The sequence below is a fragment of the Carassius gibelio genome, chromosome A13 (genome assembly GCF_023724105.1).
Source record: "Carassius gibelio isolate Cgi1373 ecotype wild population from Czech Republic chromosome A13, carGib1.2-hapl.c, whole genome shotgun sequence".
NCBI lineage: Eukaryota > Metazoa > Chordata > Actinopteri > Cypriniformes > Cyprinidae > Carassius > Carassius gibelio.
The window spans coordinates 935,756-960,755 of record NC_068383.1 but is presented as its reverse complement, the minus strand read 5'-3'; the positions used below and the strand labels follow the sequence as shown (position 1 = coordinate 960,755).

The following is a 25,000-nucleotide window of genomic DNA, read 5'->3' as shown; positions in this document are numbered from 1 at the left end:
GCATGTGTGTCTGTGTGTGCGTGCATGAGTGTGAGTCCATGTGTGTGCATGCATGTGTGTGCGTGTGTGTGTGTGTGTGTGTGTGTGGGGTCACCTGTGGAGACTGTGCTGCTGTGAGAGATCTCTGGACTGCTGGAGCTGGTGCTGACGGAGCTGGACTGGACCTGGATGGACTGGAGCTGCTGCGGCATCGCTCCACCTGACACACACACACACACACACACACACTCAGTTCTGCACTTCCTGTCAGTGCCAGTGAACGTGACACTGATCGAAACAGACGTGTGAGAGAACAGAGCTTTTGTGTTGTGTTTTGTGTAAAACTTTTTAATTTTTAAAGTTTTAGTAATTTTGTTATATAATAATTTATCTTATTATTATTATTATTATTTTCAATATGTTTATATAGTTTTCTTTTTTTTCAGTTTCTTATAATTTTTTTTGTTGTGCATCAGGAATTAATTCAGTAAATGTGTTTGTTCTGCAGCAGTGCGTGCAGCAGTGTAGTGTGCACTAGTGAGGGTGTGTGTGAGACAGCGGTGGGCAGACCTGTGATGCTCTGAGCGCTCAGTGAATGCTGCTGGAGCTGACCCAGAGGAATCGCAGGAGTCCCAGGAGCGAACGGAGAGCCTGGACACACACAGAGCAAACACGCTCACAACCACAGCCCGCTTCCATTACGCAGCATATTACCAGTTTCCACAAAACTATGAGCTGTGAGTAAATATATAGACAGTGTAGTAATGATTCAGTGATGAAGGGTTGTGAGGTCAGGCTGATCTCCATCATCACGTGAATATTCATCACTGATCACACGTTTTGTCTGCTCATGCAGATGATTCTCCTCACAGTGACACTCAGAGCCACTAGAGCCGCTTCAAACACTCACACAGACACAGCTTAATGTTATTCAGATTGATATCACGAAGAGCAGGACAGTCCCATCAGTCTCAATACTTCATGTGATGAAGATCAACATCCTCTGACCTCGTGACACCAAGACGACTTCAAATGACAAAACTGAGACATATATATAAGGATTTTAAAAGTGTGACTTCTAGAGCTGAATTTTTACAATTCATATTATTTCATTAGTTTTACTAAGGTATAACACATATTAAAATATAGAAATTGTGAGTAAAAATATTCCGTACAATTAATTCTAGTCCAGTAAATCACAAATGACTGAAAGTCAGTAAATCTGAAAATTCCATGGATATTATTTTAAAAACAATTTTTTTTTTTTCTGGTTATGCTGAGAGTAAAAATATTTGTAATAATTTTACAAATAAATAAACTGTGAATATAATCTTAATTTTTGTCAAATGACTGGAAGTTCATAAAATCTAAAAATGTCATGGACATTTTTACAATGAATATCATTTTTTCTAGTTGTGCTGAAATACATTACATAAAAAATAGAAATTGTGAGAAAAAAATCTTCATTCTTATGTCCGAAATTTTGTAAACGCCATGGACATTTTTATCATGAACATATATTTTTCTGGTTATGCTGAGGTGTAAAATATTTTTAAAACATTTTAAATGTAGAAATTGTGTAGAATTTGAATCTTTAAAAGTCTTGGAAATTCATTGGTTAAAAAAGGCGAGAACTCTGAAGATCATTTATCTCTTAAATGTAAATGTTTTTAATTTTTTATTTAATTCTTAGTGAATTATTTGAATCTATGCACACTCTTTGTATCTGTAAATGAATAAAATAGAACATTTATCACAGCAGATGAAGCACAGGATGAATCTGAACTCTGACCCCTGACCCCAAGCACACACCTGACATGAAGGTGAATCCGGCGGGCAGCTGCATGACTCCTGCTGGGGCTCCGGTGCTCTTGGCTCCGCTGGTGCCGGGGGGGGGCAGGTAGCTGGTGATGGGGAAGGACGGGCCGCTGCTGGCCTGCATGCTGGTGGAGGAGCTGGGGACGGTGGGTGGAGCGCTGGTGCTGCCCGGGACACTGGCCACGGTGAACGCCGGCTTCAGAGCGTCCTGTGAAGACCAGCAGCGCTGATGAGGAACACTGCAGTGGAGCTAAACCACACGAGCGGCCCGAGAGAGACACATTCACAGCCTAAGATTTACATCATGATATCAAACCCTGTTTGGTGAAGTGCTATAACATAGTCTAGGGATGTAACGATTAACCACGATCCGGTCAAAATCGATTTAAATATGTGACGATTCAAATCGGCTGAGATGCTAAACAAATTCATGGTACAATTGGAGCAGGAGTTTATATGAATGTATCTCTGAGCGGAAGTGACTGTCTTTAGAAATGTTTAGGTGATGTTTTCGTTTCATCCTGCCTCTGAACGATGCATAATAAAGTACTTTTCATAAGCGCCACCTGCTTTGTTTACGGTCTTTACCAAGGAAACACTGCATCGCTGCTGTTCATGAGTGCAGCTTTGCTTTGTTTACGGCGGTTACCAAGGAAACACTGCATCACTGCTGTTCATGAGTGCAGCTTTGCTTTGTTTACGGCGGTTACCAAGGAAACACTGCATCGCTGCTGTTCATGAGTGCAGCTCTGCTTTGTTTACGGCGGTTACCAAGGAAACACTGCATCACTGCTGTTCATGAGTGCAGCTTTGCTTTGTTTACGGCGGTTACCAAGGAAACACTGCATCACTGCTGTTCATGAGTAAAGCTTTGCTTTGTTTACGGCGGTTACCAAGGAAACACTGCATCGCTGCTGTTCATAAGTGCAGCTTTGCTTTGTTTACAGTGGTTACCAAGGAAATGCTGTTCATGAGTGCAGCTTTGCTTTGTTTTTACGGTGGTTACCAAGGAAACACTGCATCACTGCTGTTCATGAGTGCAGCTTTGCTTTGTTTACAGTGGTTACCAAGGAAATGCTGTTCATGAGTGCAGCTTTGCTTTGTTTTTACGGTGGTTACCAAGGAAACACTGCATCACTGCTGTTCATAAGTGCAGCTTTGCTTTGTTTACAGTGGTTACCAAGGAAATGCTGTTCATGAGTGCAGCTTTGCTTTGTTTTTACGGTGGTTACCAAGGAAACACTGCATCACTGCTGTTCATGAGTGCAGCTTTGCTTTGTTTTTACGGCGTTACCAAGGAAACACTGCATCACTGCTGTTCATGAGTGCAGCTTTGCTTTGTTTACGGCGGTTACCAAGGAAACACTGTTCATGAGTGCAGCTTTGCTTTGTTTACGGCGGTTACCAAGGAAACACTGCATCACTGGTGTTCATGAGTGCAGCTTTGCTTTGTTTTTACGGCGTTACCAAGGAAACACTGCATCACTGCTGTTCATGAGTGCAGCTTTGCTTTGTTTACGGCGGTTACCAAGGAAACACTGTTCATGAGTGCAGTTGTGCTTTGTTTACGGCGGTTACCAAGGAAACACTGCATCACTGGTGTTCATGAGTGCAGCTTTGCTTTGTTTTTACGGCGTTACCAAGGAAACACTGCATCACTGCTGTTCATGAGTGCAGCTTTGCTTTGTTTACGGCGGTTACCAAGGAAACACTGCATCACTGCTGTTCATGAGTGCAGCTTTGCTTTGTTTACGGCGGTTACCAAGGAAACACTGCATCACTGCTGTTCATGAGTGCAGCTTTGCTTTGTTTACAGCGGTTACCAAGGTAACACTGCATCGCTGCTGTTCATGAGTGCCACCTGCTGGCAGAGAGTGAATCTGCGTCTCATTCAGAGTTTCTGCTCTTTTGTTCAGTTATGTTTTATGTAGTATAATTTCACAAAACTGAATTCAGACCATTCTGTTTCTGCTTCAAATATTGACATTCTACAATCTAGATAGAAAATTACACATGCTGCATCTTTGTTTGGATCATGATTAAAATCCAGTGGTTGCCTCTAGTTTTAAATAGAAAGCGCACAGACAAAGCCTCAGTTTCATATTCCATTTATGTATTTATTGAAATAGTAATTATATAATCATAATGAGCAGCTGACTGAACACTATTCTTCAGATGTATATTGACTGTATCTTCAGAACTAGTGTTACAGTAAATAATGCAGTTCAAATAAAGTTCAATGCATTCATCTTTTATTGTAACTGTTACCATGACAACTGCTCTCAATGGCAACAGAACCTGCTCATGTACTGTGCACACATCTGATCTGGTGCTGCACACACACACACACACATTTACACATTTATCATCTGTGTTACTAAAGCGTTTTTTCAGTTGTCAGAGAACAAGATATTATACTGCATTCACTGTGTGTGGGTTATGAGGGCCCTCGAGGAGGAAACACACACACACACACACACACACACACACCTCCTGCAGTGTGTTAACTGCATCGTGAAGGGATCTTTCTCTCAGAAGTTAAAAACCACTTCAAACAGATACAACATGAAAATGAGGGTCACACGGGAGATGTTCAATCGACTGAGTAGGGCTGCACAATTATGGCACGCAGTTGCATCAAACAATGGCATAAACATCATTCAATGTAAACTGTGATAACTGTAATTAATAACTGCAATTACAATTTCAAGGGAATAATTGACGGTTATGATTTAGGTCACAATCGTGAAGCCCTATGTCTGAGACGGGTGAGATTTTTTTATTTGTTGAGTCTCTTCTGCTCACCGAGGCAGTATTTATTTGATTAAAACTAGAGTAAAAATTATGAAATATTATTCCAGTTTAAAACATCTGTTTTCTGTGTGAATCTGTGTTAAAGTGTAATGTATTTCTGTGATGCTCCGCTGTATTTTCAGCATCATTCCTCCAGTCTTCAGTGTCACATGATCTTCAGAAATCATGAAAATATGATGATTTACTGCTCAAGAAACATTTCTGATTATTATCAGTGTTGAACACAGTTGTGCTGCATGATATTTTTGTGAAAACTGTGATACATTTTATTTTTCAGGATTCACAGATGAATAAAGTTCAATGAACAGCATTTATTGGAAACATAATTCTTCTGTAATATTAGAAAAGTCATTACTTTTGATCAATTCAATGCATCCTTGAAGAATAAAAGTATTAATTTCTTTAAAAAAAGAAAAACATGTACAGACATACTGTGCTCAGTTAGGTCTTTTACAGCCATCTGAAGCTCAAATCAAAAGTTCATGTTATGATCTGAAGCTCAATTAAACCGGTTATTACTGTCAGAAGCAAAACCACAAGGAAAAATGCTCCCAAACCAGAATCCCAGATGAACAAACAGCCGATGAAGTGTGTGTGTACGATTCGGGAGCTTTATAAGTGACTGATTGAGTAGGTCAGAGGTAGAAGTCAACTAGAACTAACACACGGAGCGATCGATCACATCTGATCACATCAATCTCATCTCACCTGACAGCATTCATCATCTGCAGTATCAGAGCACATGCATCTAATTTCACTGCTCTGATCTTCATCAGTCATTACTGACACTCACCGCACGCTGAAGCTCATTTCTGTTCTTTAACATCACAAACATCACACATACAGCTGTGAAGAACTGTTTTATTCATGAATCCAAAGCTTCTGTTCGTCAGGATTCATCATCACAGCCGTGGAATATTATTTCTGTGCTGGTTATGGTTACTCTCAGGTATGAGAGGATAATTAATAACTCTGTCATTATTACAGTCTTTATTCTCAATCTATAACCTTGAGCTTCTCAAACACTCTGAAAGAGTCTCGAAATACAAACATCACTGAACACACAGAAGACACAGCCGTTTATCTGTGATCATCTGTGTAACCCAAACACACACACACACACACACACAGACATACACACACACACACACACACACAGACATACACTTGCTCAATCACTCACTTACACACACACACACAATCACTTTCTCACTAACTCACTCACTCACACATACTTGCTCGCTCGATCACTAAAACAGACACACACTTGCTCATTCGCTCACGCTCTCTAGTGTATGTGTGGGAGAATGTATGTGTGTGTGTGTGTGTGTGTGTGTGTGTGTGTGTGTGAGAGTGTGTGTGTGTGTGAGAGAGTGTGTGTGTCTGTGTGTGTGTGTCTGTGTGTGTGTGTGTGTGTGTGTGTGTGGGGGAGAGTGTATGTGTGTGTGTGTGTGTGTGTGTGTGTGTGTGTGTGTGTGTGTGTGTGTGTGTGTGTGAGAGTGTGTGTTTTAGAGAGTGTGGGGAGTGTGTGTGTGTATGTGTGTGTGTGTGTGTGTGTGAGAGAGTGTGTGTGTGTGTGTGTGTGTGTGAGAGAGAGTGTGTGTGTGTGGGAGAGTGTATGTGTGTGAGTGTGTGAGTGTGTGTGTGTGTGTGTGTGAGAGAGTGTGTGTGTGTGTGTGGGAGAGTGTATGTGTGTGTGTGTGTGTGCGTGAGAGTGTGTGTGTGTGTGTGTGTGTGTGTGTGTGTGTTAGAGAGTGTGGGGAGTGTGTGTGTGTGTGTGTGTGTGTGTGTGTGTGTGGGGAGTGTGTGTGTGTGAGTGTGTGTGTGGGAGAGTGTATGTGTGTGTGTGTGTGTGTGAGTGTGTGTGTGAGAGTGTGTGTGTGAGTGTGTGTGTGAGAGTGTGGGAGTGTGTGTGTGAGTGTGTGCGTGTGAGAGAGTGTGTGTGTGTGTGTGTGTGTGTGTGTGAGAGTGTGTGTGTGTGTGTGTGTGTGTGAGAGTGTGTGTGTGTGTGTGTGTGTGTGAGAGTGTGTGTGTGTGTGTGTGTGTGTGTGTGTGAGAGTGTGTGTGTGTGTGTGTGTGTGTGTAGCTCCTCACTCTCGCTCTAATCTCTGTTTTTCTGTCTCTGTCTCACTCTCCGTCTCTCCTCAAGCCGTGTGGAATTCACAGCTCTATTTGGGACGCCTAAAAAAGGCAAGGCAGCCCAAGTTTGAGAGGTGCAGCCAATCAGTGCTGACCCGTCCAGCTGCTCGGCCCCTCCCGCCGCTGACGCATGGCTACACACACTCACACACACACACTGAAGCTACAGCAGCACGACTGAAGAGAGGCGTGAGTGTGAGACAAACCCCACACAATCAGAGAGAAGACCCTCCATTCACCCGGACTCGTTTCTCTAAAGCTCCTGACATTCTCATGCATTCCCTGCTGAACCATGACCTTGGTGTTGCAAGCATCATGCTTTAGCAAATACACAACATGTCTTTATATTTATATGACGCTTAGCCTAATCTTTTGAAATAATCAGTGGAAACTATTCTAAAATCAGTCTGAAACTGGTTCGATTCACTCTGACTGAATCAGTCTGCGTCTGATAAAGCTGCGTATCTCAGGAAAACAACCTTCTATTATCTCAGCGACACTCTCGATTATTCTTAATTTCATGCGAATGCTGCATACAGTATTACCAGCTCCACACAGCTAATGCATCTGCATTCTCTAAACTTGTTTATCACGTAGAAGTCCTGAAGAAAGAGTAGATTGGGAAAGTGTTTTCTGGCTGTCACGGATGATGAATGAGTCGAGGGAATGCGTTTAGAGATGTTTTACATCGTAGGCAGAGTAATGAGACTTTATTCTGTGAGTAATCACAATGCAAAACACTTCTGGAGACTACAGACTTCTGCTGGTGAAACACACACACACACACACACACACGGGTTGGTTCTGAGAGTGTGTGTGGGAGATGTGGCTGTGTTTAGGAGACGGATGGAGGTCTGGCACTGTAACGCTGGAATGCACTGCCAACGCCAAGCTAAAGCGACTCTAAAGCCCAGGATGGAGAGAGTAACGGCTCTGGGTCAGGCCTTGTTTAAGAGTGTGAGAGATGAAGGACTCTAATGAGCAAACACACCACACACACGCACCTAAAACACAGCCCTCACACGCTCCCAAAGCACTGCAACACATCATGCTCAAAGAAGCCTTCGTTTTAATCAGTAACAACTTAAACATTTCTCTGTATAACGATGAGTGTTTCCAAACAGGTTTCCGTCTCCCATAACCAAACTCAAAAATGTTGAACTTAATAGCGTATATCTAATAATCCTTAAAACACAAGTTTTGCAGTTTTTTGTCTGAATGATTTGTTCACTTTCCACACTTGTTTAGTCAAGTGCAGTGAGACAGAATATCATTCACTGAATTAACTTCATTTGCAGCAGTAAGACAAGACTAAATAAAGTCATTTTTACAATGGATGTCTTACTTTATGCTCTTTAATTCTAAATTTGACATTAACCACATTAAACATCAAAAACATCATGAGTGTCACAGTCTTCTGTGAGTGTTGTGTTTATTTGGTGCCATGTGCTCTCTCCTGTCCTTCTCTGACCCCGCCCACCTTGTCACCTCATTACTGTTTAGTTGCTCCACCTGTGTTTCTCCCTTGCTCCCGGACTCATTACCTGGTTCATTCTGCACACCTGTTCAATTACTCACACACACAGCTGTTCCCCATTTGTTCACTAGTATATAGTTTTGTCTCAGACACCACTCTGCCTGCCTGGATTATTGTATGTCAGCTGTATCACGTATGTTTCTAGTGCTTGTGTTATTTCGGCTTGTTCCCTGTGACCATCACAACGGTATTAAATTAGCTTTATACATCTTCACTGCAAACAAATGGTTTTCTAAACAAGTATTTTTGCCTTTTTCAGTAACATATCTAAACATACTTAAATCAAGATTGTTTTAAAGATGTAAAGTCTTCATTTCATAAAAATGATCCAAATGGAATGAGTTTATGCTTAAAACAATAACAAACATTTGCAAATGGGCTCAGAAAAAATTTAACTTGTTCTTCCTTTTAATGAAGCTAACTTTCTGACTGCACCAGCAGATTAAACATAGAAGAATGAATAGATATAAGCACTGAAAACATCAAAAACACAGAGTAAGAAGAACAAATAGTTTCCACCTGTAAATCAAGCAAATAAAGACACACACACATACACACAAGCACATACACACATACAGACAGTCACACAGACACACACAGACAGACACACTCATACACAGACACACACACACACAGACACTCTCACACACACACACACACACACACACTCTCACACACACACACACACACACACTCTCACACACACACAGACACTCTCACACACACTCTCACACACACAGACAGCTGCAGCTCTAGAGGAATGTGAGTGGAGCGCTGGGCTGTAGATGTCCATATAAGGTCGTGGAGGTAGAATCCTGTTTTTATCAATGAGAGGCCTGCGCTCCACTGATCCGCAGCTCTGTCCCGCTCGCGTCGGGTCTCAGGACAGGTGCATCTGTTCATCACTCACTTTCACACACACTGACCCCACACACCTTTCACAGAGCAGCAGCCGTCCTTAATATCAGGAGCTTATGTAAAATAATGAGTGTTCCCAGATAGGTTTCCTCAAGCTCAGACATTATGCATGTATTTTTGTCTTATTTCTAGTTAAAAATATTTAATAATCTGCATGAGATATTCAGATCATTTCCAGTGATTCAGAGCCATTCACAGAAATGACCTCATAATAAACTTCACTAGTATTATTTAACTTGTTTTACACTAAAATAAAAATCTGCAAATCATTTAATTCAAAATAAACACATTTATCACAGCACTGCATGTTTTCAGCGACTGTGACTTTTTTGACTGTTTGTAATTAAAACTAGCAAAAATATTTTCATATTAAACAAACAATCTTAAGTGTAAAGCAATTTGTTTATGTTTATTCAATTATTTACAGATTTTGTTTACTGGAAAATAAGAGAAGCAACTTTGTGTTTTATATGTCTAGCTTCTATTTCAGAGAACATTTGTTTTACATCAAGTAACACTAATAAACCTGATATATTCATACAATATATGTGATGCCGATCCCAATCACAGCTGAATAAACCTATCTTCACGAATACAGCATGAGATCTGACACATGACGCTGAATCAGAGCAAACACACGGAGAGACCAACACTTCATCCAGACCCAAAGCAACAAGCAGACATGAGCTGTTTGGATCTAGACGTCTCTGTCATTTACTAGTGATTCATTTCTGACCGGATCACATCAACAGACTCCAAAGAGAAGGTCATAACAAGTGCAGCACTATTTATACTCACTATCTGCCGGAGGACGAGCGAGGAGTGAAGATGTGAATCACTCTAGTAAACACGGAGCGTCTGGAGAACAAACACGAGCGCAGACGGGAGGAATTAAATACTTGAGCGCTTCGATATGGCAACAATAACTCTTCAGCGTGTAGATTTTGGACCGACTCGAGAGACTGTGATTCATAGATTAATAAAACACGATGACAGACCTCTGTAAAAGAGTCCGGAGATCCAGCAGAACATCTCAATTGTGAAGGAAGAGCCGCAGACTCACCTTGGTTTCTCCCAGACTCTCAGACTCAGACACCTGGTAGGTGAGGTCCGTCTCCTCGAAGCCCGTGGCGCTCATGCGCTGGTCCGTGGACGGGTCGGAGCGCGGCGGAGAGTCAGGAGAGTTCAGGCAGGTTTGGATCAGAGCTTTACCCGTCTCGCTGGTGATCATGGGCTGCAGCTTCCGAGTGGCGAAGGTGTAGACGTGCCCCGTCTCGCTGGCCACCAGCAGCAGAACCTGAGTCCCTGTGAGCGTGGAGAGCTCGTACGCCTTCAGACACACACACACACACACACACACACATCACAACACAGTCAGACTTCACCATCACACATCAGGAGGAGTGTGTTTCTTCATCAGGTTTGGAGAAATGTAGCACTGCATCAGTGTCTCATCAATGGATGCTCTGCAGTGAATGGGTGCCGTCAGAATGAGAGTCTGATAAAAACATCACAATAATCCACAGTACTCCACTCCATCAGGGAAAAACATTAAAGTTTAGAGCTGTTTAAACGCTGCTTGATCTGTGCAGATTTCTCTCCTGATTCAGACCAGAACACTTTTTCACTGGAGGAAGTGTTATTCTGGATTATAGACTCTATGTGTTTGAGTTAAAATCATCTTAATGCTGGATGTGTTTCAGGTTTTGTCTTCTCCAGATGTTCACTGATGGACTGGAGTGCTGTGGATTATTGTGATGTTTCTATAAGACTCTCATTCTGACGGCACCCATTCACTGCAGAGCATCCACTGATGAGACACTGATGCAGAAACACTGATTCTGATTCCTCGATCTATAATTGCTAAACTTCACACAGTTATTAAATTGAACTGAATCAACAATGAACTTTAACTGAAATATTGATTTAGTTTGCATTACGGAAGCATTATTTCCCTGTCTGACAGTAGAAAGCGGCGTAGAGTTGACAGATTGCTTCAGAGCAGCTTCAGATCAATAAAGAGGAGAATAACCGTGTTAATGCATCAGTTACAGAAGAGGTTTATGTTTGAGACTGAAGAGATGTTTGTAATGGCTCTGGCTGTTTCACGCTCAATCTAACATCAGTGTTTACTAACAGATAACCAGCGGAGACGCTTTAATGGGTCCAGACGCGGCTGAAACAGTGTGAGATAAGACTCTATTAATAGAGCCGCTGGTCAGCGAGCTGGACGAGAGACTGACCAACACCTTTAACCATCAAACTGTACCACACATCATACAGAGTATAATGAGCTCTCGGATCGGAAGATATTATAGAGAACTCCTGAACCAGAGGAAACAGATCTAGACTAGAACCTGAACACCTTCAGTCATGACCACTGCCTTCGTTAGATCAGTGCAAACACACATTATTTCTCAAAGTAAGACTTCGGATTCATTAGTCGCTGACGCTAAATAACTGAGACTTATGTGGTAATCTATCAAATAAATTCACATAACAACAAACGCCAGCTTACTACATCAAACAGTTTAACATAACAAGCCACTTTTTGAGCACAGACTTGAGTTCAGTCTCTTTTGAAAGAAGACACTTCAAGGTTATTGCTGAAGTAGAGAAAGAAAGAAAGAAAGAAATTGTTATAGAGGTTTAAGTTTATTATTATGAAAAATGCACAAAAACAGTTATGTTCCAAATTTGAGGTTGATCTCTCAAAATAATAATAATAATAATAATAATAACATATATATAATACTTTGTTTGGGCGCAGTACCAAATGTTTCCACTAAATGTAATTCACTTTCCATTCATTTAAGATATAAAGTCTTGTTTTATGATCACATTGAACATTAATTGAGTTTACAATTAAAACTTAATTCCATGTCCGCAGCGAGGCTAAAAAAAGAGCAAATAAACAAAAGTCAATATAAAACCGAACTTATAACCGAGAAAACAAGATGATTTTCCTGAACCCATCATTGTTTTAAGTGTGAACTTTTTTTCAGAAACAAGACTCTGGAGACTTGAGTTTGTCATGTGTCTGAGGAGCAGCTGGACGCAGGCGTGAGAGAGAGAGAGAGAGCCGTGGTCAGTCTCTTCTTCAGCTCTGCGTTTGCTCAGCTGTCCAGGACGGCAGGTGAAGAGCTCCAGCTAACAGCATCCAGCATGTGTGGGGTGTGAAAGCACATTTGTGTGAGGTTTACGACCCGTGGGGACGCCTGCTGAACCCAACCACGGGAAATGAGATGCACACAAACTCTCTGGAAGGAACTGTGGGTCTAAAACGTCTGTGAGTGACATGAGGAGGAACTCTTGGATAATGGATAATGTTAAAACACCCAAATCACTGATGAACGACAGATTAAACGCTTCTAGATTCAGCAGGATGATGTGCGCTTCAGATAACGGCTGGCGTCTGGTTCATACCTCCACTTTCTCAAAGCTCTCTCCTCCCAATCCATCATGAAGATCAGGAGGAGGACCCGAGAGAGACACCCGCCACACTTTGATTCAGATGAACCATGAGCTGATGAAAGATCCTCAGACCTGCTGAACTACAGCCAATGAGGAGGACGGTTACTTGATCTTAAAGAAATAGTTCATCCAACAGTGAAGATGTGCTCCTATGCAGTGAATGGGTGCCGTCAGAATAAGAGTCCAAACAGCTGATAAATGCTGGATGTGTTTCATCTTTTGTCTTCTCCAGATGTTCACTGATGGACTGGAGTGCTGTGGATTATTCTGATGTTTTTATCAGCTGTTTCATTCATTCACATTTTCACTGTTGAACTATTCCACTGAAGTGATCATTCCCTCAAAGATGAACATCTCATCCTTTACTCACCCTCATGTTTTGGAATGCAAAAAAGGAGATGCTGCGTGTAATGTTCATGCTGCTCTTTTACACACAACCATCAAACACCATTTAAGTACAATACAAGCATTTCTGATGATATGAAGCTATATTTACTGAAACATGAAATTGAATACAATGCATGAGTAATACAGAGTTATGGTAATAATGGAATTTGAGGGTCATGTTCCCTATATGAATAAAAAATGGCTAAACATTTTTCTTTTTACATGCATGTGTTTTTTCCATAAAGCACAAAACAACCAAGTATGAACTCACATGAAGGTGAGCAAACAATCTGAGGATTTGTGTTAAACTAAAACTTTCTAAGCATCTCGTCAGCTGTGTTTGTGAGTGTTTGGGCGGCCTGAGATTATGTGGGTCATGATGGTTCGAGGTTTGTAATAGAGAATGTCAGTTGCTCGTTCTATTTAAAGCTCACAGCCGTCACGTCTGTTGTGAGTGACTTCAGATCACCTACCGAAGGACGGGACATGAGACACCACAGAGAGACTTCAGCAAACCCACAGCTCCAGAAACTCCTGGAGACCTGACGCCTCATTTATCCACCAGGAGTAAAACATACAGCAAGAGTCCAGAGCTCGAGAACCAAGAACGAGAAACATCTGCACATCGAGAACTTCTGAAGTGCCCAAATCCAGAGTGAGCACATGATGACTTTTGATTTAGCCCACCATCCCATAAAAATAAATAACAAAATATTAATTTATTATAAAATAGATTTTTTTATATTTCATAATGAGTAATATATTGTTTATTTTTTAACTTTTAAACATTTTAGGAACTGTATCAATTTTAATATAACATAATTGGGTTTAATGCAACATTTAATTGCAACATTCAAAAGTCTTTGCTTTAGGAGAAACAAGTGATGTTACTTTTATGACTTTATTTCCTGTCGCCTTTACACTCGCTCAGATACATTTTCATTTAATTATTCTATTCAGTTATGCAGTTCTCTAGCAGGACCTACAAACTTTCAGTCAGCAGTCAACTGAAATGATCTTTAACACCAGACTGCATCAGAATTACAGAAACACTTTGATTGAAGTTCAGTTTCTCACCTTCTTCATGATGCCTGTCTTCCTCTTGCTGAAGGTCGTGTACCGTCGTAGTTTGTTGTCTATAAACTCCATCTTTATCTTCACTCTGCCACGGGTCTTCTTGCCCGGTTTCGCTCCGGCCGCTCCACCCGCGAGCGCCCCGGGGGGCAAGCCGACCTTCGGTCCCACCATCGCCGCCTCCATCTCCGCTCTCTCCCGCTTGACGCCGCCTGCCCTCCGGCCGTCCCCGACTGACCCCATGAGCTCGTCCTCATCACCCGAGTCAGAGTCCGCGTCAGAGCCGCTGCACACGTGCGGGGGTCCCTCTTTAACTGGTTCAAATCTCCCGGTCATCCCGAGCCCCATCGCTCCCGCCTGCAGCGGCCCCAGACCCCGCGCGAACCCCGTGCGGACCCCGGCACCCATCAGCACCGCACCGTGGCCTGCGCTCTTCCCCGCCGCTGATCCGGCTCCACTCAGAGCCGCTCCGGTCTGGCTGGATAACATCCTAGACACCGGAGAGAACGATCCGTGTGACGGCAGCGGAGCGCTGGGGCGACAGAGTGTGAGAGAGCGAGCTCCGAAGCGGCTCTCATACACAAACAGAGTCTGCGAGAAACTTTGAGAAGTGATGCTGAACCTGAGCGCCTTCTGCCGGCTTCACTCCACTCTCTCTCCTGCTTCACCTCCTCCTGCCTGGAGCTCCGCGAGCGACTCGCTTTCTATAAAAGGAAAACCGCGCGAGCGATTCCGCGATCACTCCGCCGCGTCATCTAGTGCGCCGCGAACACTTGATATCAGCGATCTTCTCCTTTCGCGCGCAGCTGCAGCTTTAACTCCGCGTCTCGCCGTTGACAGCTGTCAATCACCGTAGCTGATGAGACGCTTCGAAACACTCTGCGCCAGCGCGGAGTGATCGATACACGCCCGATCTACTTTCCTCCATATAAAGAGATATGCGGTTTCCTTTTTTGGAGTTCTCGCTCCTTATATGGCGAGTCACATTCGAGTGTAGCGATTGGCTCGAGGGGGGACGGCCTGCAGAGTGATTGGCAAAAGCGACAGCTTATTTGCATAAATACCAAAACGGTTGCGCTCATTTCATACGTCACACTAGGAGGAGGAGCTTCGCGTCCGTCTGCTATTAATAGACGTGGGATATTAATAAGAACAATAGTAAAGTTATTAAAGTGCTATTTAAAAAATAGGCTACATGATTAAAACGGCATTATTAAACATTCAAAATACTATTAGTTAGTATTAATATAAATATTAGTCAATTTCTAAGTAGGCCTAATCTCACTGATAAAACTACATACTCAAAGAAACACACATAAACAATCAATCCATTCCACTGCAACAAGCATTTCTGTCATCTCATGACACTACAGCACAAGTGTGGTTCCCATAGAAACGGTTATAAAAGCATCAGACTCAGATGTGAGAGAGGGAATAAAAATACTTGAATCAAACGCTTCATATCCATGTATTATTAATCTGAACTCATCAGAATCAAGAGTTTAGTGTTCAGACGTGACACACATCAGAGCTTCAGAGGTCAAGGATCTCAAGAACCTCTGAACACCCAGAACTTTTGGCATTGCAGCTTTTCATTTCAAACAGACAAAAAATGACTGATAAAGAGTTGTTCAGTGAATTAAAGTGCTATTATAAACCACTGAAGAAGCTATGGAAGAACAAGAATCAAGTGTTTTCATGTTCAGGTCTCACACAAATCAACACAAACACACATCTGCTTGTAGCCAAGTGTCAGAACAACAAATGCTTTTTTATTTAAAATAAGAGGTAAACAAGAAAAATCAGAGATGGAGGTCATAATCTGCATGAAGAGCATCACGGGTGAAAGATGCACCTGAGCTCTTTTCTGATGACAGACATCATTTGCATGGCAAAAGAAGCTCCTCTCACACTCATCACACACACACACACACACACACACACACAGGCACGTCAGCAGGGGAAAGTGTCCAGCAGATGGAGGCCATTTATGGTGCATCTGATGGGCAGCAGAGCCAGTATGAAGCTCTATGAGGCTAAAGTGTGGAGAACAGAGAATGGAAATGCATTCACACACATCAGTCAAACTACATCAACACATCTCTTATCAAAAGTGATTACAAACGGCTGTGAGATCTGTCAAATAATCTGACCTCTGTCCTCTACTGGAAAAGTCTTTGTTGGATTGGTTGGGTGCCATCTGCTGGCCTTTACATGCAGAGATCTGAAACTTAAAGGAATAGTTCAGCCAAAACCAGGGACGGACTGGCCATCTATGTCAGGGGTTCCCAAACTTTTTAGCCCGCGACCCCATGATAAATGCGCTGCTGCCCCGCGACCCCCCCCCCCCCAAAAAAATAAATAAATAAAAAAAACACCTCTGGTCGCGTGAAATGTACAGCAAATCGATTTTATGCCCAGTCTCAAAGCACACGAAGTTATATTTTATTGTTCTGCGAACTCGTTCATTATTCTGCCATCAGGAACCAGTCGAGTAAGTCTGAGCTGCTCACACGCGTGCTCACACCCGTGCGCGCGCACACACACACACACACGCGCGCACGCGCACACACACACACACACACACACACTCATGCTAATCCGCTAGATGTGTCACTTTATGCTTTCCATGGTGACGCGTCATTGCTTGTTACGTGACATACCGCAGCAACAACAGAGCTGAATGAATGATCTGCTTTTGTCATTTTTCCTTTTTTATTCAAAATATTAACAAATTTGCTAGATATGGCATGAAATAGCTGATATTCCGATTGTCAAATATATGCAAGTGGAAGTGTTTTGTTGTTTAAACACCTTTATAACGATCGCGTTAGTTGAGCTGTATGCGCGATGGGCGCCGCCATCTTAGTTTGTGCCGCAGACGCAGTTCAGAGAATCAGATCTGTTGGATTTACAACACGTGAATTCATCCACTTCTCCCGAAATACATAAAAGTAAGTGGCTGGTGAACTGGGAGAATAATGGAGTAAACTTTAAAGTTACTTACACAATGTGTATCTGATATGAATAAAATGTGTCTAATTATAATGAAAAAGATTATTATTGCCTCTTCCTTTGACATCAGTGTGTATTTTACAAACTCTAAATGTATTGTTTTTTCTAGTACTTATATGTCTGAAACCTAAAATAAACATTATGTGGTTGAAAACACTGAAAAGTTGTGATGACAGCTCTGAGCGCACTTGTCTCTGGCTCAGCGCCAGCCAACTCGCGAGAGCACATTTGAATTTCACGTCATGCACTGACCGGTGTGGTCGTACACTCCAGGGACTAGCCTAGACTGATCACACCGGTTAAAAATTAGCCGATTGCTTTGGGCCGCGTTTTATTCCCAGTCCGTCCCTGTCCACGAACATAACCAGGTGAGCAGATCACTCTCTCACTATTTGATTGCTCTAGTCTTTCCCTCGTCATCATCATCATCATCATCATCCACCAATCAGAACACAGGAGAACTCTTTGACCACAGCTGCTGTGCTTCTAAAGCTCTTGCAGCAGCTCAACACTGGTTTTCTCTGAGGTGTTCGGATCACATCAGATTGTGGTTAATCTTGCAGATCATGACTTATATCTACTCTTCCTCTCGCTGCAGTTTGGTAATATAAAGATTCCTCCTTTGAACTCCCACCTCTTCTGTGGGTTTTATTGTTCTGGGTCTGAATTTGGGCTCCTGGGGTCTCAAAAAAGAAACATTTTCAATCTCCAAGGTGAACGTTATGACAACACACTCTTAGAAAAAAAGGGTTCATTGGGGTTCTATATAGAACCATAGGGTTCTTTACTCAACTCCAAAGAACCTTTGATGCTAAAAAGGTTCTATAATGACAAGAAAGAACCCTTTTGGCAAAACGGTTCTTTAGGATATTATTAATTCATATATTACATTATTCTACAACATTTTGTATTTGTAATTAAATTATTGTTTGTAGTAACTTAATATCACATTTTAATCATGCTGATTTTTGGAGAAAAACGGAAATGGCACTCTTTGTGTGATATTGATTAACTACATAAAATGATATAAATATATACATTTTCTAACCCCCATATTTTGAATTTTGTGATCATTCACATGCATTCATAAATGCATTTGAATACACAGAATAATGCAGTGAAAGAACGCACTCAAAATGCACGTGCACGCGCACTAGTATGACTTCACCATGTAACTTTACATTAGCCTAGATGCGTGCACTTTTTAGGCACAATTTGTTTAATTTTTGAATATACTTGATACTGTTAAAAGGCACATCATTAAAACAAACCCCAAACTGACTCAAATGATTCGCGAAACCCAAACTGACTCAAATGATTCGCGAACCCTCTCCGAACTCTCGAATTGATTCAAATGATTCGCGATCCCGCTACGAACTCCCGAATTGATTCAAATGATTCGCGATCCCCAAACTGACTCAAATGATTCGTGAACCCACTCCGAACTCTCGAATTGATTCAAATGATTCGCGATCTCGGTCCGAACTCCCAAACTGACTCAAATGATTCGCGTTCCCCAAACTGACTCAAATGATTCGCGATCCCGCTACGAACTCCCGAACTGATTCAAATGATTCGCGATCCCCAAACTGACTCAAATGATTCGTGAACCCACTCCGAACTCTCGAATTGATTCAAATGATTTGCGATCTAGGTCCGAACTCCCAAACTGATTCAAATGATTTGCAATACCCAAACTGACGCAAATGATTCGCGAACCCGCTCTGAACTCTCGAATTGATTCAAATGATTCGCGATCCCGGTCCGAACTCCCAAACTGATTCAAATGATTTGCGATCTAGGTCCGAACTCCCAAACTGATTCAAATGATTTGCAATACCCAAACTGACGCAAATGATTCGTGAACCCACTCCGAACTCTCGAATTGATTCAAATGATTCGCGATCTCGGTCCGAACTCCCAAACTGATTCAAATGATTTGCAATACCCAAACTGACGCAAATGATTCGCGAACCCGCTCTGAACTCTCGAATTGATTCAAATGATTCGCGATCCCGGTCCGAACTCCCAAACTGATTCAAATGATTCGCGATCCCCAAACTGACGCAAATGATTCGCGAACCCGCTATGAACTGCTGAACTGACTCAAATGATTCGCGATCCCGCTACGAACTCCCGAACTGATTCAAATGATTCGCGATCTCTGTCCGAACTCCCAAACTGATTCAAATGATTCGCGATCCCCAAACTGACGCAAATGATTCGCGAACCCACTATGAACTGCTGAACTGGTTCAAATGATTCACGCTCCATACTCCGAACTCCCAAAATGACTCAAATTATTTTCAAACCCGCTTTGAACTCCCAAACTGACTCAAATGAATCACGCTCTGAACTCTATTGGCTTAGTTCTCTAATTTCATAACATTTTCTGATTTTAAGGTACGAAAAGTATGTTGTTAACAAATAAAATATCAATATTTCCATTCTGAACTGCTTTCCACATCGAAACATCCACGAACAGGGGCTGACTGGCCATCTGTGTGATCTGGAGAACGGCCGGTAAAAGTGCGATCCATAGTCCGGAAAATACAGTAAGTATGGAACATGAGAGGAGAAAGAGTTACTTGCTAGGGATGATGTTAGGAAGTGATATTCAGTTGAAGTTGAGTGTTTAAATCAACAGTACACAAAGATGGCGCAGACAGACTGTTGTCGAGTTTCTGCGCCGATTGCCTTGGGCCGGGTTTAGTCAAAGTCCAGGGCCGTTTTTTATTCCCAGTCCGTCCCTGGCCAAAACTGAAAATGTGCTCATCCTCAGTTCATCTGAGATCAGGATGAGTTTGATTCTTCATCAGGTTTGTAGAAATGTAGCATTGCATCAGTGTCTCATCAGTGGATGCTCTGCAGTGAATGGGTGCCGTCAGAATGAGAGTCTGATAAAAACATCACAATAATCCACAGCACTCCAGTCCATCAGTGAACATCTGGAGAAGACAAAACCTGAAACACATCCAGCATTAAGATGATTTTAACTCAAACACATAGAGTCTATAATCCAGAATAACACTTCCTCCAGTGAAAAAGTGTTCTGGTCTGAATCAGGAGAGAAATCTGCACAGATCAAGCAGCGTTTAAACAGATCTAAACACATCTGTGAGAGACAACAGGAGATGCACTTCTTCACTGGAGGAAGTGTTATTATGGATTATAGACTCTATGTGTTTGAGTTAAAATCATCTTAATGCTGGATGTGTTTCATCTTTTGTCTTCTCCAGATGTTCACTGATGGACTGCTGTGGACTATTGGGATGTTTTTATCAGACTCTCATTCTGACGGCACCCATTCACTGCAGAGCATCCACTGATGAGACATGAGGATGAGCACATTTTCAGTTTTGGGCTTACTATTTTACATTGAATGCATGTGTCCTTTGATCAAACAGAGGAAAACACTAACAAAAAGAGGCAAAGCTTTTGAGAGGTTTACCATATTCTTTGATTTTCACTGGATTAATATGGAAATCACATCATCTGACTTATTACACATGGAGAAACAGATCGGATTCTTGAAACAGGTGATTTTACGCAGCACAGATAAAGCAAGGCTGTTAAAAACATGACTGTTTAATAAAAGAGCAGCATTACATCTGGATTACTGTGACCTTTAGAAAGCAAAATATAAAAGCATCATGGTGTGAGTGTCTGCCTTAAAAATGAACATGAACAGATGATGAACACAGAGAATAAAAACAAATATCAGCAACAACGATAGAAATACACATGAAACAAATATATAAAAGCAGTTCTTAAAAACAACACACATTAACTGCATTACAAAAGATACTGTAAAAAAACCAGCAAATAAGTCCTTCATGTTCGAGGCACTTTTAGTTGCAAAAAACAAAGTTGACCTGTTATTTTTATCTGTTCATCTGAAGAAAACCACTGAGAGCAAACCGTCCAATGTGTGTTTGTGCTGCAGGAGTCTGAATGAAACCAGCACTGGCCTCATTAAAACCAGAGACACAAAACCTTCATCATAAACTCAAACCACATCATGCATCACAATAACATCAGCTGAGAGGAACGGTTTTATTTGATCTATGGATACGGGTTTCTGTGCATTCAGTTTCAGCTTTCCACAAGTTATAGGAGCTGAATGTTCTTCAGGGTTCCTCCTGTTTTAGACCAATTCATTTACAGGACTTTTCCACTCATTTGTGATTAACTGGATCAGGATTAGGGTTTTTATTATTATTATTGTTTTACTCATAAATGTCGACCCGATAAAATATTTCTAGCCTATTAAAACTAGTAAAATGCACATTCATTAAATAAAAATGTTTTAAAATTTGATATATTTTCATGACTCTTTCAGGTCTAGAAATCACCATTTTTAAATCAGTATTCCTCATATAACAATGTTTTCCTTTCTAGTTCTTAATAGACAAAAATTGATGTTTAAGTGGTGAATTAAAATAAGAAATAGCTTGATTTTATGCTGTTTTCATGCTTATTTTTGTCTTCTTTAAATACTGTTTTTGAGAACCCCTACTGGACCTGGTTGAGAACTGCTGATTTACATCAATCCTCACAACACATCAGCATGACACTTTAAGTTTTAAATGTAATTAGTGTATCATCTCAGTTTTTTGGACGTCTGTTATGAGAAAACCAATCCAGAAGAACCATGTGGAAATTAACTGGGAATTACAATAAAATGTGATTAATCATGGCTTAGAAATGTGTGCAATCTGAGGCATTGCATATTTATTTATTACAGTAACAGTCACATGTGAGCGCCTCAGAAAAACAAGGATCTTATTATCATTAAGAGCAATCTCTCTTTCACATGACACCGTACTTTCTACATCATTAGAAGAATGGCATCTACGCTAATATTTGTCTGTTTCTCTCTTGTTCCGAGGTCACCGAGGCCACCAGATCCAGTCTGTGTCCAGATCAGAGTGTCACTGCAGTCACCCGGATCCAGTACGTATCCAGACCAGATGGTGGATCAGCACCTAGAAAGGACCTCTACTGCCCTGAAAGACAGCGGAGACCAGGACAACTAGAGCCCCAGATACAGATCCCCTGTAAAGACCTTGTCTCAGAGGAGCACCAGGACAAGACCACAGGAAACAGATGATTCTTCTGCACAATCTGACTTTGCTGCAGCCTGGAATTGAACTACTGGTTTCGTCTGGTCAGAGGAGAACTGACCCCAACTGAGCCTGGTTTCTCCCAAGGTTTTTTTCTCCATTCTGTCACCGATGGAGTTTCGGTTCCTTGCCGCTGTCGCCTCTGGCTTGCTTAGTTGGGGTCACTTCATCTACAGCGATATCGTTGACTTGATTGCAAATTAAAACAGACACTATTTCAACTGAACAGAGATGACATCACTGAATTCAATGATGAACTGCCTTTAACTATCATTCTGCATTATTGAGACACTGTTTTCCAAATGAATGTTGTTCAGTGCTTTGGCGCAATGTATTTTGTTTAAAGCACTATATAAATAAAGGTGATTGATTGATTGATTGATTGATTGATTGATTGATTTCATCACACACGTGTGTTAATTAGTGAATATGTGTTTATCGTATTAGCTTTGTATGTCAGTCTCTCACTTCATCATTAATCTCTCAGTTTCCCACTACTGAAGTCACTGAATTCCACTAATGTTGTGTTTCGTGACACGACATCATCCTGTGAACACACACACACACACACACACACACAAGCATGACCTCGTTCTGTGTCTGTAACCTGATGGATCTGTGATTGTCCTGCGCTGCAGAGGTCAAAGGTCATCCTCGGGGTCCCTGAGGCTCCAGCAAGAGGAAGGAGCTTCTTCATTAGTGTAAACAGATCATTAATGGGACAGAAGTGTGTTTGTTTCCAAGCAGACTCTCACGTCTGAAATGTGTGTGATCGAGTCTCTGATGGCAGTCGTGATCCTCTAGAGTTTGGTGTCTGAGGAGGCATCAGTCAGAGTCTGTAGGATCTCGCTGAACGTGGGCCGTTCTTTAGGGCTGGACGCCCAGCAGCGGCTCATCAGACTGCAGACATGAGCAGGACAGTTCACTGGAGGAGACAAACGCAGAGTACCTGCCTGGAGACCTGAGGAACACCAGACACAGAGAGACACTCATGAGACACACACACAGAGACACACATGACAGATAGACACCAGTCACAGATCACACAGTTCAGATCATCGTCTGCTCACCCTCCATCACCTGCTGGTCACTGAGTGTGGGGTACGGCAGCTCGCCCAGACTGAACACCTCCCACATCAGCACCCCGAACGCCCAGACGTCTGACTTACTGCAGAACTCTCCCTCAAACACACTCTCACCCGGCAGCCAGCGCAGCGGGATACACACCTGCCCGTGCTCATAGTACTCACTGAACACAGAGAGAGAGAGAGAGAGAGAGAGAGAGAGAGAGAGACACACACACACACAGAGAGAGAGAGAGAGAGAGAGAGACACACACCCACACACACACACACACACACACACAGAGAGAGAGAGAGAGAGAGAGAGACACACACGTCAGCACACGTGACTGCGCTTCATCAACACTAGATGGCGCTCTGCACACAGGTGAGCACTGACAGTGGCTCTCACAGCTCTGTAATGATCTCTCGTGGACTGGAGGAGCTGGTACCTGTTATAGACGTCTCTACTCAGACTGAGCGCAGACACCTTCACCCGTCTCTGTCCGCTGATCAGACAGTTCCTGGACGCCAGGTCTCTGTGCACAAAACCTCTGTTTGATAAGTGCTGCATCCCATGAGCCACCTGAGCACAGATGGAGACCTGCGGAGCCACGGCAGTCATTAAACACACACACACACACACACACACACACAGATGCTTCAATGATAGATCCACAGTCGCAGGAGGAACCCACTTTAGTTCTAGTGCTGATGGGATGTGGCTTGAGTTTCTCATCGCTGCTCGTTGATATTCTGAGGAACTGTTTGAGATCTCCCTGAAAAACCAGAGAGAAGCACTCACATCAGCACCACTTCACTAAAACACACTTTACTACATCATAAACACATATGAACATGCATTCAAACAGAAATCATCATGTGTAGCTGATAAAAGTCTAATACAGACATGAAACCTGGATAAATCCTGATGAAGATCGACTGACCGCTTATAAAGACAATAAAGATGATGTTGTGATGAAGCAAGTTTAATCTTAATCTTCTGCTCATTGTGAACCAAAGAGGATTTTATTTTTCCTGAGCTCAGTTTTAGAGTGGAAAAAAATGATTTGTGCATAGTTTTTGGTAATTATTCACTCAAAAAGTGAGGCCTGGGATCAATCAGATCCAAAAAGAAACACAAACCCTGTACTGTATGAAAGAATACAGTTAGACAAACAGATTGAATCCCAGCTCAAGGGATGAAAAGTTACACATTCAAACAGAAATGCTGTGTATGCTGATTTATATGATTGATACTGCTAATGAAGTGTTCTGTGTGTACATGAGCCAAACTAATATAAGAGTTAATTAATTAATAATTAATGAAGGAGTTCAGATGTGTTTAGTACCAGATCCACGTATTCCAGGATCATGTAATGAGGATGTGTCTCTCTGCAGACTCCCAGCAGTCGCACGACGTGAGCGTGATCGAGTCTGCTGAACATCTCCAGCTCTCGTCTGAACTCGGCTCGGTGCGTTTCCTCTCGACTCTCCAAACTCTTGACCAGCACCAGCGTCTCCGGCTCGGCCTCCTCCATCGCCCTCGCTTTAGCCAGAAACACCTCGCCGAACACACCACGCCCTGCACACACACACACACACACACACACGCACGCACACACACACACACACACACACACACACACACACACACA

At 42.2% G+C, this 25,000-nt stretch overlaps 2 protein-coding genes across 5 annotated transcripts in view; both read right to left on the bottom strand.

The window, feature by feature from the left end:
* The window catches only part of LOC128025805 (serum response factor-like), a 17,696-nt gene extending 2,828 nt beyond the window's left edge, over positions 1-14,868 (bottom strand). For 2 of the 4 annotated variants that reach the window (XM_052612330.1, XM_052612328.1), the window contains exons 1-5: positions 14,144-14,868; positions 10,269-10,535; positions 1,792-2,005; positions 550-630; positions 95-199 (exon numbers count right to left, since the gene is read on the bottom strand). In XM_052612330.1, the coding sequence (XP_052468290.1) occupies positions 95-199; positions 550-630; positions 1,792-2,005; positions 10,269-10,535; positions 14,144-14,629 (1,153 nt within the window). In that variant the 5' untranslated portion in view covers positions 14,630-14,868. The remainder of the gene's footprint in view (positions 1-94; positions 200-549; positions 631-1,791; positions 2,006-10,268; positions 10,536-14,143) is intronic. The other 2 variants (XM_052612327.1, XM_052612326.1) reach the window with 1 other exon arrangement.
* Positions 14,869-20,725: 5,857 nt separating this feature from the next.
* LOC128025799 (inactive tyrosine-protein kinase 7) overlaps positions 20,726-25,000 on the bottom strand; it is a 32,897-nt gene continuing 28,622 nt past the window's right edge. Inside the window, exons 16-20 of the mRNA XM_052612314.1 lie at positions 24,695-24,927; positions 24,041-24,121; positions 23,795-23,946; positions 23,352-23,530; positions 20,726-23,242 (exon numbers count right to left, since the gene is read on the bottom strand). Coding sequence (XP_052468274.1) covers positions 23,082-23,242; positions 23,352-23,530; positions 23,795-23,946; positions 24,041-24,121; positions 24,695-24,927 — 806 coding nt within the window. The 3' untranslated portion in view covers positions 20,726-23,081. The remainder of the gene's footprint in view (positions 23,243-23,351; positions 23,531-23,794; positions 23,947-24,040; positions 24,122-24,694; positions 24,928-25,000) is intronic.